General features: G+C 32.6%; 1 protein-coding gene and 1 long non-coding RNA gene across 16 annotated transcripts in view; one reads left to right on the top strand and one right to left on the bottom strand.

The window, feature by feature from the left end:
* The window catches only part of LOC143896896 (uncharacterized), a 214,793-nt gene that overhangs the window by 126,744 nt on the left and 75,337 nt on the right, over positions 1–12,712 (bottom strand). For 2 of the 3 annotated variants that reach the window (XR_013256788.1, XR_013256787.1), the window contains exon 3: positions 8,236–8,944. The exons of the other annotated variant lie outside the window; for it this stretch is intronic. This is a non-coding gene — a long non-coding RNA (uncharacterized LOC143896896). Of the gene's footprint in view, positions 1–8,235; positions 8,945–12,712 lie in introns of those variants that run through there. 3 annotated transcript variants of the gene reach the window in all.
* LOC143896888 (octopamine receptor beta-1R) overlaps positions 1–12,712 on the top strand; it is a 77,501-nt gene that overhangs the window by 45,190 nt on the left and 19,599 nt on the right. For 4 of the 13 annotated variants that reach the window (XM_077405031.1, XM_077405029.1, XM_077405028.1 and 1 more), the window contains exons 2-3: positions 4,646–5,640; positions 8,606–8,912. The exons of 6 other annotated variants lie outside the window; for them this stretch is intronic. In XM_077405031.1, coding sequence (XP_077261157.1) covers positions 5,044–5,640; positions 8,606–8,912 — 904 coding nt within the window. In that variant the 5' untranslated portion in view covers positions 4,646–5,043. Of the gene's footprint in view, positions 1–2,409; positions 3,474–4,645; positions 5,641–8,605; positions 8,913–12,712 lie in introns of those variants that run through there. 3 more of the 13 variants (XM_077405035.1, XM_077405034.1, XM_077405032.1) reach the window with 2 other exon arrangements.

Below are 12,712 nucleotides of genomic sequence, written 5' to 3'. Positions count from 1 at the left end.
TGAGGTGTATTATGGCATTTTGATTGATATCCGATTAATACGTTGATAATATGATAACGATAATAAATTTTAGCTTATATACGCGTCAATTTTCTTCATGCTGACTAATCTTTAATTTATTGATACTTGACTATTGTTATCAATATTAATTTTATTGGTAACTTGATAGTAAACTTTTGTACTTTTATAATTTAAAAAAATTTCATGTTTGTTATATTGTATGTAAAAATGTATTTTTCTAAACTTTTTATATTTTTCAAAAATATCTTCATATATCTAACTTCAACTCTTTCTCTTCTGTCCTGTATTTTTGTATTTCTAAAAATATGCTTTAGACAGGTCGCGAGTGAACTTCAACACTCCGCATGCGTAAAACGCGTTGTGTGCGTGGCCGCAGTTCAATCGTCATTCCTATTTACGTTTAGACGAATTGGCACTCAAACTGACAACCTCGCGTTACAGTATTACTGATGTACGGGCTCTCAGTGTCATTTAATCTGGTTGTAAACCGGAAACCACATCGGCATTCTCATTATTCATTCTCTGAAGATTAATTTTGCTCTCTCGACGTTAAATTCTGTTCCGTGAATTTTGACATTTTCTCTATGAATATATCCGGCTTTTTTTAGATCCCCAGATTTATCGTATATACTCGACTTATAATATTTATACAAAATAAAAATTTTCCTTCTTGACCTAAATGTTGTTCAAAATTTTAAATCACGTGCACGCAATTCGCAAACAATAAATCCCTTAAAATACAAATTATATCTCGCTAAATATAAATTATTTACAACAAAAAGAACAAATAAAATTTTATGAAAAATCTCGCCGTAAATTAAATGTATATGCAGAAATAAAGATATAATTTACAAAAATAAAATTAATTGTGAATCTGATAGTGGACAAGTAATAGTACAGAAATATCAAAATTGTTCGCAGTTTTCGAGTTCTGTTACGCAAAAATAATTTATTTTAAAATTATGTAATTTGACATTTTATACAACGACATCTCTCACAGAAAAAAACGTAAATTGTCGAGCGAGAAACACGCTCACATCAACTGAATCGTCGACGACATGTGTCGATATTTTTCAAATTTTAATTTCTAAACTTCTAGAGAGAGAGAGAAGGGATTTATTGGCACATTGACGTGCAGAGCGCGAATAATGTGTGTCTGTCGATCTTTTCAAAACTTTATTTGCTTCCACGTTCTCTCAGATGCCAGGCGTGGAGGACAAAGAAATCAATTCGCCACTCGAGAGGTTAACTCAAAGCCGCTATATATGTATATCGAATAAATCGAGTAGAAAATATTATACAAGGAGAATTATATATGACAATCGCGATTAGAGACAAAGATTCGAACATAACATTTAAGAAATAAAAATAGATGGCGGAATATGTTTTTATTAAAAAGCAAATAAAAATGTTATTTCTAATAAAATACGAAATTAGGAGCTTTGAATGTTCAATTAAAAAATGAAATAAAAATTTCAAACATTCAACAAGTAAAACAAAAAAGAAAAACATTATTTTTTACCAAGCTTATATGTGCAAATTCTATAGTAATTAATTTTTGACACAGAAAATATGTGATAAAATAAATTAATAATAAATTAATTAATAAAGTTAATAAAGATAAAATCAATAAAATTTTATGAATATTTAAAATAAAATAAATATTTGCGAGATTATTTGTGAGAAGATAATTTTATTCATTTCAGAATATTTAACATCATGAAATGAAAAATTGAGAATTATTATAATCCTTTTCTATTTTTCTTTCTATCATCTTCTGCTAAATTTTATTTAAATTTTGTATTCGTTTTCGGTAACAAAATTTACCGTTAATTTCTTCAGTTATTCTATTATTGATGACAAAAGCAACACTGATACTTCATTGTGTATGCGTACACACACTCATATAAACAGCGCGTAATTGCTAATGGGCTAGCTAGAGCTAGGGTCATCTCTATGAATATTACAGTATGTAAATATCCAGGCCTCTCTTGAACTTGTTTTACTGTCAACTTCTTCTTACCCTGACCCCCTCTCGGTTGCCTTACCATCCGCGTTTCTATCGCCCAGAGCAGGCCGAACATCCGCAAAAGCCATGGTTATTAATATTTAACGCTTAATAAGGAGATATCTCCCTCTAGAGTTGCTGTGAAACTTGAGATATCATATCTCGGCAAGAAAACGGGGCCTAATTTGCCCATCAACTAAGAAAGTTAAAATTATAGGGTCTCTCGCATTGCGAAATCTCTTAAAAAAAATTTTAAATAATAAATTTCTATATATAATAAAACATTCACACACACACACACACACACACACATAGTATATATACGTGTAAGATCTATAGTATTGTAGATAATTATTTCTCAAATTATAAATTTTGTTATAGAATTCTAAAAATATATCTTTTATATATATAAAAGTTCTTTTACATATATTTTAGAAAAACTTCTTTATTATTATATAAAATTGTAACATTAATCCGTGCGTCATTCATAATTATGAATGTAGAAGCAAAAGGCAAATATTTTTCTCACAATTTTCAAATTAAATTCTCGTCAGAGGCAAGTTTAATGCGAGGAGCCCGAAAATTTCATAAGTTCGCGTAATGAAAAAGTGGTACATAAGCTGCATTTTGAAAAACCCACATTAAAATAGATTACGTACATTTGTATTCCTACTTTATATTCGAAATTTCAACTACTTTTAACATAAGTATTCTACATCTGTTGTACGCATATATTATACACATTTGTGTGTGTATCATTATTAAAATTTCAAAAAGTACCGCCGTGACGTAAATATCTTTACTAACAGAAACGAGATGTAAATTCGCGTCCGTGCTGTTTGCAAAATTAAAATGAGTCACTACTCTTTCTTTTCTCTTCGAGCCAATGCGGTGTCTTAATCATCTCGAGGCATGTATATAGAGAATATAAAAACTCAATCTTCACGGGAACAACGTTAGTTATCAATCACCACGTATTTATTAATCGTAGAAAATATTTTAATATGTACATATAAGGAAAGAAAAAAATTATCTAGCGTATTTGTTTCTTCCTAATTTTTTAATCTATTAATAATATATTAGAAACAATTTAGTTTCGCGCCGTGACAGCATCGCCAAGATATGGCCGCAACTAATAGGGTCATGTGATTACGATAAATCGAGCAACCGAAATTGCAGCAATTACCCGGGGAATCTCCTGCAGTTTCGCTCAAGTTGTCTTTCCGATACCGTGGGAGGAAGTTTCTCGCGAGGAAAGTTGTGCTGATAGGTCGATGTCTACGTCAATTTTGGCTATAAATATTAATGAACTGTCGACAGTTGAAAACTGTCGCCTTCCGAATTTTGAGCGAAAATTTGATAGATTACCTAATTAGTCGTAGATCATTAACTTTGCGGCGAAGTTAAGCTGTTGTGATAGACGTCGTCATGTATCCATAATAGGGTGAGATTCAAAAGATGTATCTAAATTTCTTTCTTATTTCTATGCATGTCTGTGAAAAATACTAATGTATCAAATATTAATCCAAGTCAGTGAAAATATTTCAGAAATAGTTAAAAAGATACAAAAATATAATATATAACAAGTTTATATTAAATATTAAATACCAATTAATCAACTCTGAAAAATCACACTAATTTGTTAGATTAAAATAAAAATTAATCGAAAGGTGTTAAATTAGATTGATAATCTACTTAAATCGAAATCAGCATTAACGCATCGATAAAAGCGAGATTAATGAGAAAGTCGTGATTATTTTTTAAGTAAATATATCAGTAACGGAGTGTCATATTTATGTATTTTGAACCGTCAATACTCGATTCGTCAGTCCGTCGCTATAAAAAAGTTGGAGGACCCTAAATTATATACATGTGTAATCACATGAATATAAAACGTGGCGGTTCCAAGAAAACGATGGAGAAATCGTTGATGAGACGTTTTCGTGGTCGTTAATAACATAGTCAGATATATTTACAGATAATACACTCGCGGCCAAAAGAGGCACACATAACGGCCAGTACGATTGTAATTTCAATGTTCGCCATCACGATTGGTAACTGGGGAACGAAAGAAAAGTTTCTGTTAAAAAAAAACCCGCCATTATGTCTGCGCAGAATTTATTACTTTATTTCTTACTCCTTGTAACATTGCGATAATTAACCGGTATTTTTATTATTATCAGATGCACAAAAAGAATAATTAAAGATAATGATAATTGTGAGACATCATTTAATTTCTATTTTATCTTATGAATTTATATAATATATATCTATATATAGTATATATATATATCTATATATAGTTATATATATACATATATATATATATAATTCAATGTTTTATTTATACATTTATTTTAATTAAATTACCTAGTATTCCAAAACATATTTACGACATTGTTTACCAGATTTATTTATGTAAATATTTTCTCATTATAATTAATCCAATTAAATTGTAATATTTCGTTTAATTACTTTATTTCAAAGCATGACATTTTTCTCTTTATAATAATTTTTATAACTCATACTCTGATTTAATTATTTCCGTATTTTAAATCAATCTTAAAAAAATTAGCTTATTTTTTAATCAAATAACATTTCTTCTTTTAAAAACAGATAATGCACATTATCGAACAAACAATGAACGGTCAAATTTACAAAGTACAAAAAAGACTTTTACGAACAACGTAAGCATTATAGAGAGATTTGCTTTAAAGTACAAAAATACGAAATTACATCGCCACTTAAAATGGGTGTAATTTAATATTATTATGGAAAGTGATTGTGATAACTAGAAGACTCTTGGATTACAGTGGACAGACACGATTGGATTGGAAATGATGAAAGTGATATTCTCGTGTACAATATTAAAGCTTTAACTCGTCTTAGAAACGAGATACTTAAATCGCCATCGTATAGCGCCATGATCGAGAAACGTTATGAAAAATCGGCAAACTTGTCGATGGATATTGATAGATGAACATTTAATATGATATTGCGATTTTCGATCTGGGATGGAAGTCAGTGAGCCTCCGGATGAGGAGGTCTACCCAATACTCAATCTTTCTACGAGCCTCGAGGGTGTTTCCCTTTATCCAAACAATCTGAGCGTTATTGTCGAATCAAGAAACATCACTCTAATTGCCCTTAAGGGCGTCATAATGATCAGCATCATCGTCACCGCTTTGTTAGGCAACGCTCTAGTGATCGCCAGTGTCCGAAGACACCGAAAGTTACGAGTGCCCACCAATCGCTACGTGGTCTCCTTAGCGATGGCGGATCTCCTCGTGGCGGTGTGCGCCATGACGTTCAATGCTTCCGTCGAGCTTTCCGGGGGTAAATGGCTGCTAGGAAGTATCATGTGCGACGTGTGGAACTCGATGGACGTTTACTTCAGCTCCGCCAGTATTCTCCATCTTTGTTGTATCAGCGTCGACAGGTATTACGCGATAGTAAGACCGCTGGAATACCCGGCCATTATGAGGACTGTGACAGTTACTGCCATGTTGAGTAGTGCTTGGACACTGCCGGCTCTGATTAGCTTTATACCTATCTTCATGGGCTGGTACACCACGCAGCAACACCTGGACTTCCGTCGGAAGAATCCACAGGTAGATTAGCCAACACCGCTTCGATTTAAAAATTTATATGGATTCAAAAATTCAACAATTTAGAAATTACTTTTTCAATTTATATATAAGGACGCAAGAATTAATCGAGATTTAAAAGATTTGATTTGTTTGATTTGATAAAATCTTCCCTTTGCTAATACAATAATCATCATTACAATTTACTAGTTAATTCATGTAATTACACAGTTCATTAATCTCATCTCGATATCCCGACACCATATTTTCCATCATTTCTTTTCTTGCGATCTGCTATTTGTGATTAATTCTTTTTTCAAGCCATTAATCCAGATAATCGTAAAATTACTTTTCTACTGAAAACTGCACTAAACTAAACATAGAATCTTTCATGAATATAATATTTAATATTTTAATAATATTTTCAATAAAAGACAAACAAGGTGAAGGAAGAATTTATTTGTAAAGCGTCTTAAATCAATATTTAAAAAAGTAGAGATTGTATACCTATTACAAATCTTTTGCAGGATTAAAAATACTGTACGTATACGCTACCAAAATTTCTATATAGAAAATGTCTCGTGGATTTAACACGTTTTGGAAGTATATAAACTTTAATCCATATTACTTCCTTCATCAAAAATAGCGCGGACACCAGTTCTGTGTTTACCGTCTCAAAATTTGAAATAATATTTTGTAGTATCACTCAATCTCTCAAAGCGAATCAATACATTGTTTCAGGACTCTCTTTCTGAAGGCTTCGCTTATCGAAGCGTTTAGTTTTCTACCTACTATCATTCACTTTCATAGATTATATCAAAAACGATTTCTCATTTGAATATTCTTGTAACTCCTATTGTCCTCCTATGTCGTGTTGTTACTTTATTTGTCATTTCTCCGATCCAATTGTTTGCGGACTATGGTCAATCAATACTTGTAACACTGTCTTTTATATCTAGAAGACAGAGAATTCACAATCAGATAGATAAATATCCACAAAAAATAATCAATATTTCTCGAAAAATTTTTTGCTTGGAATATATTTTGCTTTCGTTGCAACAGTACGTTTGTTTACAACGTAAATATTTTATTATGTACATTTTACATAAAAAATAATGTTAAATTATTTATAAAAAAGAAAAGGACAAATAACTTACAAAAAAAATGCCAATAATTATTTGAATAATAAATAAAATTATTGAAATAGCAACAAAATAATAATAAAAGCATGTAATTTTTGTCGGAAAATATAAAGTGTCATCTTCCGCAATAATATTAATTTTGATGTGTAATTGCATCGTTGATATATCTCGACTGTGAATTTGTTGCGTTTAGCAGAGATACAAATTGCGATATTATAAACGATGTAATTTATATCTACTATTACGTTCACGTCAGTCTTGTGTGAGCTATCGATTTTTAATCGACGGAGCACTGTCGGAAAACTGCCAGCGATAAGACTCATTTATCACGAGCAATGTTTTTGTAACCATCACAGTTACTTACAACGTTCTAATTCCCTCGTAGTAATTACTGGTTTCGAATTTAATTAATCTTCAACCATAGAATAAAATTAATCGCTGTATTTAATAAAATAAATTAATTTCTCATATTTTTACAACTGAGCTATATTAATACTGTCCTCATAACAACGGCGACATAAATTAAGTACCGCGGCGCAATTAATATCTTACTCATAATAATTAATATTGCCTTAACAGCTATCAATGTAGGTGGTTTACAATGTTACATCCCTTATCAACCTAGAATTTAATGGATTTCCAGATGTGGCATCAAATTCATTTCAGCACATTTATCTTTCCTTCAATTAATAATTTTTTAATGATTGAGCTCGTAATCTACGTCGTTACGGAAAAACTATAATACTTCAGTTTGTATCAATCCTTTAATTACAGCGAGATTAATTTCATATCGTAATTTGTATCTCGCTAATACCACGTTGGCTTTTCAAAGTCAATTAGATACAAAAGTCAATAATTGTGTTTAAAATATGTATAAAACGAATGCTAGTTTCATCTGTAATTAATATCGTACGTGTAATTAGCGCAAATTACCTCATGTTACTTTGGCAAAAAGCAATTATTTATTGTTAGCGTTGGCGTTGCCAACGTTGTAATAAATTAGCTATGACGCCATATTCTTTAATGATGAGAAAAGGACAAACAATTGAGGACTTTTAAAAGAAAAAGGAACGAAGGAGAAAAACTATAAAGATTATATTCTCTTCACACTGCAAATCCAAGTGTGTTATTTTAACTGCGAGAAGCTCTTCTTATATATTTCTTGCCGTTTTAAATCACGTCATTTAACACGGTTGAACGTATTAACTTTTAATTTAATACGATTAAACGTGTTAATTTAACACGCAACAAAACATATATACGTAAAACGAGTTTCAGGTAAATGTGTCATTTTTAGACGTTTATATACGTGTAGAAATAACACACTTGAACTTATACAGTGAAATTTCAGTATAAATACCTTTGAATTTTTTATACTTTAATAGCTTACTTTAGACTTTTGAATATCACAGTTTCGACGATCCTACAATTTTACTCAGAGACAACTATTATTAAAGCGGCTATTAAAAGAACGATAAAATATATAATGACGGTTTATTTATCCTTTCGATTCATTTAATCCTACATTCATGAATATCGTATGTCGAATCTCCCGCTTTTCCATTTTTTTAACAGGTTTCAAAAACCATTCTTCCTGGTCTATTTAGGTCATTTTAAGTGATATGGCACCGTATAAAACCGTATGTAATTCATAAAGTCGAATTGCACATTCATGCAAAATTTTCTTTTTCTCTACACTTTAAGATTATTTAGAAGTTTCTCACATATATTACTTTGTAAAATTCATTCTCGATGGTTTACAATTTGTGAGGGGGCGAGGGAACACATTCATGATTATCCTACGCGTTTCGCGCGACTGAAGCGTTTCCGGGTTCTGCGATCTCCAGATTTGCATGTTCGTGGTGAACCTCCCGTACGCGGTGATCAGTTCCTGCGTGTCCTTCTGGATCCCGGGTGTCGTGATGATCATTATGTACTGCAAGATCTACAAAGAGGCGATCAAACAGAGAGCGGCCCTCAGTAGAGCGTCCAGCAGCACGGTATTGAATAACGTCCATGTGCGTCGCTCCTCCAGCGGCTCCAGACATCACTCTAGGACGTCGCATCAGCTACTGTTGCATCCGAGCGACGCCAGCGATTACGGAAGACCGCCCTCTTACAGAGCTTCAGCGGCGGAGCTCAACGTCGAAAACGGTGAGTGCGAGAACGGACCAGACGAGTAAAAACTTGAAGCAAAATAAATTAAAACACAAGAGAGTTAAAATAAAATAGCAAAGAAAATAAAATGAGATAAAAAGTAAATTAAGTATAAGATAAAATCATAAATATACTAAACAATGGCGAAGAAAACCTAGCGAATTTTTGGGAGGAGTGAGAGGGGGAGGCCCCTCCTGTATCAAAGTGCATTGAAAAGCATCGAAGCGAGAATGGTGTCCCTCAATTATCGGTGAAATTGAGCGGTGGCGAATTCAATTGCGTTTCCCTTCCATCAGTCGTCTCTCGTCAAAAGGCCTTAATGCATGTTCCAGCCGACGTGCACAAAGCGAAGATTATTACTTTCGCCCGCGGCCACTCGCCTTTTTCTCGCTACGCTTGATACGTCGAAACCAACCGTGTAATCATCGATCCGAGGAGAAATTTCGCTCGGATTTCGTGGCAAATGACACGCAGCGCAAAAATGCACGACGGAACGTTCATTACGTCGGCCATTTTAACGACACAAAGAGCATTAATAAAATTCTCCCGACAAGTGAGTTATACCTTTTCGGTGCACACACAGCACACATTTCATTATAACAGTAATAAATTCCTATATCATTTTTCATGCGTGCAGGACAGCTTAAAGGTTCAATAATAAAAATTACCCGTCGCATTAAAAATTTTTAATATCCTTCCTCTCTTTGATCAAAACTTTTAATTTTAATTACGATTAGACAAATAATATTACAAGAAGTATTTATATGTATTAAGTGCGCCTGCGATTATTTTATGTTAATATTTAAAAAAACAAAATGTAAAGAATTTAAAAAATATCGCTCTTAAAATTGTTCAGAATATATTTAAAACGTATAAAAAATGTGAAAAAATAAAACGTTATTAAATAATTCATTTTTAGCTTTATCGGAAGACTTTCATGAATACAACTGTGTTGTAAAAAATCGAGGCTGTGCGAAAAAATAATGTTGGAATGCCTTTATATTGAAATTTTGTAATGAATAAGGTAATTGCGCGCTACACGCGATTAACGAGAAATTTGTTTTCGCATTAAATCGACGATTAAAAACATCGTTTTATAACGAAACTAAATTTAACGATAACATTTCCAAAGTACGCGCGAGTCGGAAAACGTTTCATTAATAAGTTTTTTGAATCGTAAATAGCTAAAAATCTCTCGGTAAGCTGCAAACAATTTTACAATTGTTACGATCTGATTTCGCAACAAGCTAAAAATACCCTCGTATACAGTATATACTCGGTATCTTTCAGAATGAGAAATTCTTAATAATGACATCTGGCTTTCAATCACAGACTCCCCGACAAATCCGTAGTCAATTTATCTTTAATGAAAATTCCGTGGAAAGCCAGTCTAATCCGTAGATTTTGTTTCGCGAATATATCCCGCACGAAATAACGTATCGATTGAAACTGTCATTATGATATAAACGCTAAATGATAAACGGCATCCGTCGCATTAGAAAGCGTATCTAATAAATGCGTTTAACGTCGAGGCGAATTAAATATTTATATCATTATACACATTATCAATGTCGTCTCGATATTGTGATCGACGCGATTTTGCAATGACGCCGATGGAGTATTCCATTCGAAATGCACGTCGGCGCGGTCGCGGCGGATTTTGCGGATATTATTTTCCCCGCTTCGAGAGATAAGAGTGGCGAGGCGCTTCTGCAAAAAAGGAAGATAAAAATTCCTGCACACTTCCCGTGGCGCTTTTTCTGATGGCGGATAGAAAAAAAAGGGGCGAGTAATTCTCGTTCCTGCGGATTTTTTTGCAGGTATATACACTTCGCGCGTTTCGCACGCCCGCGAAGAAAGAATCGAGGTGGATTGCTTTTAATAAAAAATGCATTTTTTTGCTAGACGCTGAGATGAATCGATCGGTTTCGCGTTTCCTTTAATATCACGGTGCGATATTATAACATCTCTAGCAGTTCTCTCGTATCCTCGTACGCGGTATTTGAAAGCTCGTGAGATTTCTCTCTCTCTCTCTCTCTCTCTCTCTCTCTCTCTCTATCTCTCTGTCTTCCCCACTTTCCTCTTTCTCACTATCGCTCACTTACAAGCCGGCGTCCCATCGCTTCGCACATGAAAATAACGTCAGGAAGTCATGTTTCTAATTTTGACGTGTGTAATCCGCGGAGTAGCATAGACTTTGCTCGTCGTTCGCGAGCCAAGAGAGAGTAAACACGTCTAGTAATAGATCATATAATCTAGTAATAGATCATCAAGCAATGCATCATGCATTATATTTTACACGGCGCGAGGGCGTCGATAACGTCATACAACGTGTAGAATAACTGCGGATGATATGTATTCTTCGTGTTTGTGTGTGTAATACTAATCTGATTACAAATAATAAAATAAAATTACCTAATGATACAGAATAAAATTGCACGTAACATTATACTAAATAATGCCAAATTCGTACAAATGAAATGTCGATAATAGCATCAAATTCATTATCTCTCTATATTAACTAATGTAATAATTGATACAAATACGAAATTATTTACGCAGATAACAATAAGTAATAATAAGAATAATAATTGGACAAATAAAAATTTAGTTTATTTGTTAAATATACTTGCATTTCTTTTGCTGGGTTTGTTAAAATTATTTTTAAGACTGGTTATTTGTCAATACTAAATTAAATTAATTTCACTATTTGATATTCTTTTTAAAAATGTAAAGTTTAAATAGGATACCAAAATCGCAACTATAATTGTCGACATTTTCGTGCAAATAGCTTTTAGCGTGTCACTCAAATTTAAATAAAAATATTCGTTATACGCAATAAAAACTTTCAAATACATCTTTTTTTAATATAAAAATGAATAAAGGCTTAAATATCTGCAGTATATACAAATGGATCAAAATACATTGCGATATCAAGAGAGAAATATTTCAAAACATATTGCACGATTTTGTCACAGGATTTTCGTTATTCAACAGTCTTTCTCCTTTCTCTCTCTCTCTCTCTCTCTCTCGCCCTCCCTCCCTCCTCCTCCCTCTCTCTCTCTTTCTCGTTTGTAAAAGCGGCTAAAACTGACATTGTTTTTGCAAAATTTATAAAATATAATCTATCAAAAACATTTGACACCTGTGGCGGTCACAATCGATACTTTATGTATCATTTCGCAGGAAAAATATTATTTTGCTAGCAAGTTACGGAAACGCGCGTATCAATTACTGGATTATGATATCTTCTACGGAGGAATATTACGGCCATACAGCTGTTAGCTTACAGGCAATCTGGTTACGGCAAATTGCAATTAATGTATACGTAGATATAACGCGTGTACACGCCGCGAATGCGAATCACGATAGACATTGTTTCGAGCCACAAATCGAGATGATTCCAACCATGTCGCCATCTATAGACGCTATAGAGATTACGTCCCGATTAGCATAATACATATTATGGCAAATATATGTATATATGTGCGTTCTCAAAATTTAAAATAAAAAAAATTACTTTTAAACCTTCTTATAATTTCAAGTAAATCCTATTTTAAGACGCACATAAAATATATTTTTATTTCATCAGATTTAATTTCTTGAAATTGTATCAGTTTTGTTATTATTTGTTATATTTAATGTAGTAAGATTTTTATTGCTGTACCTATATATTTATTGTTATTTTCAGTAGGTTCAACTTATTGTAAGATTTCATTAAAATAAATTGATGTTGCGTTGGATCTCTCTCTCTCTCTCTCTTATCTTACAATTTCAATCTGAAGTTTAGTTACAAA

This window comes from Temnothorax americanus, unplaced genomic scaffold, assembly GCF_048541705.1.
Source record: "Temnothorax americanus isolate GAGA-0224 unplaced genomic scaffold, ASM4854170v1 Scaffold2, whole genome shotgun sequence".
In the NCBI taxonomy this organism is placed as follows: Eukaryota; Metazoa; Arthropoda; class Insecta; order Hymenoptera; family Formicidae; genus Temnothorax; species Temnothorax americanus.
The sequence above is the reverse complement of the archived record's forward strand: the minus strand, read 5'-3'. Positions and strand labels throughout refer to the sequence as shown.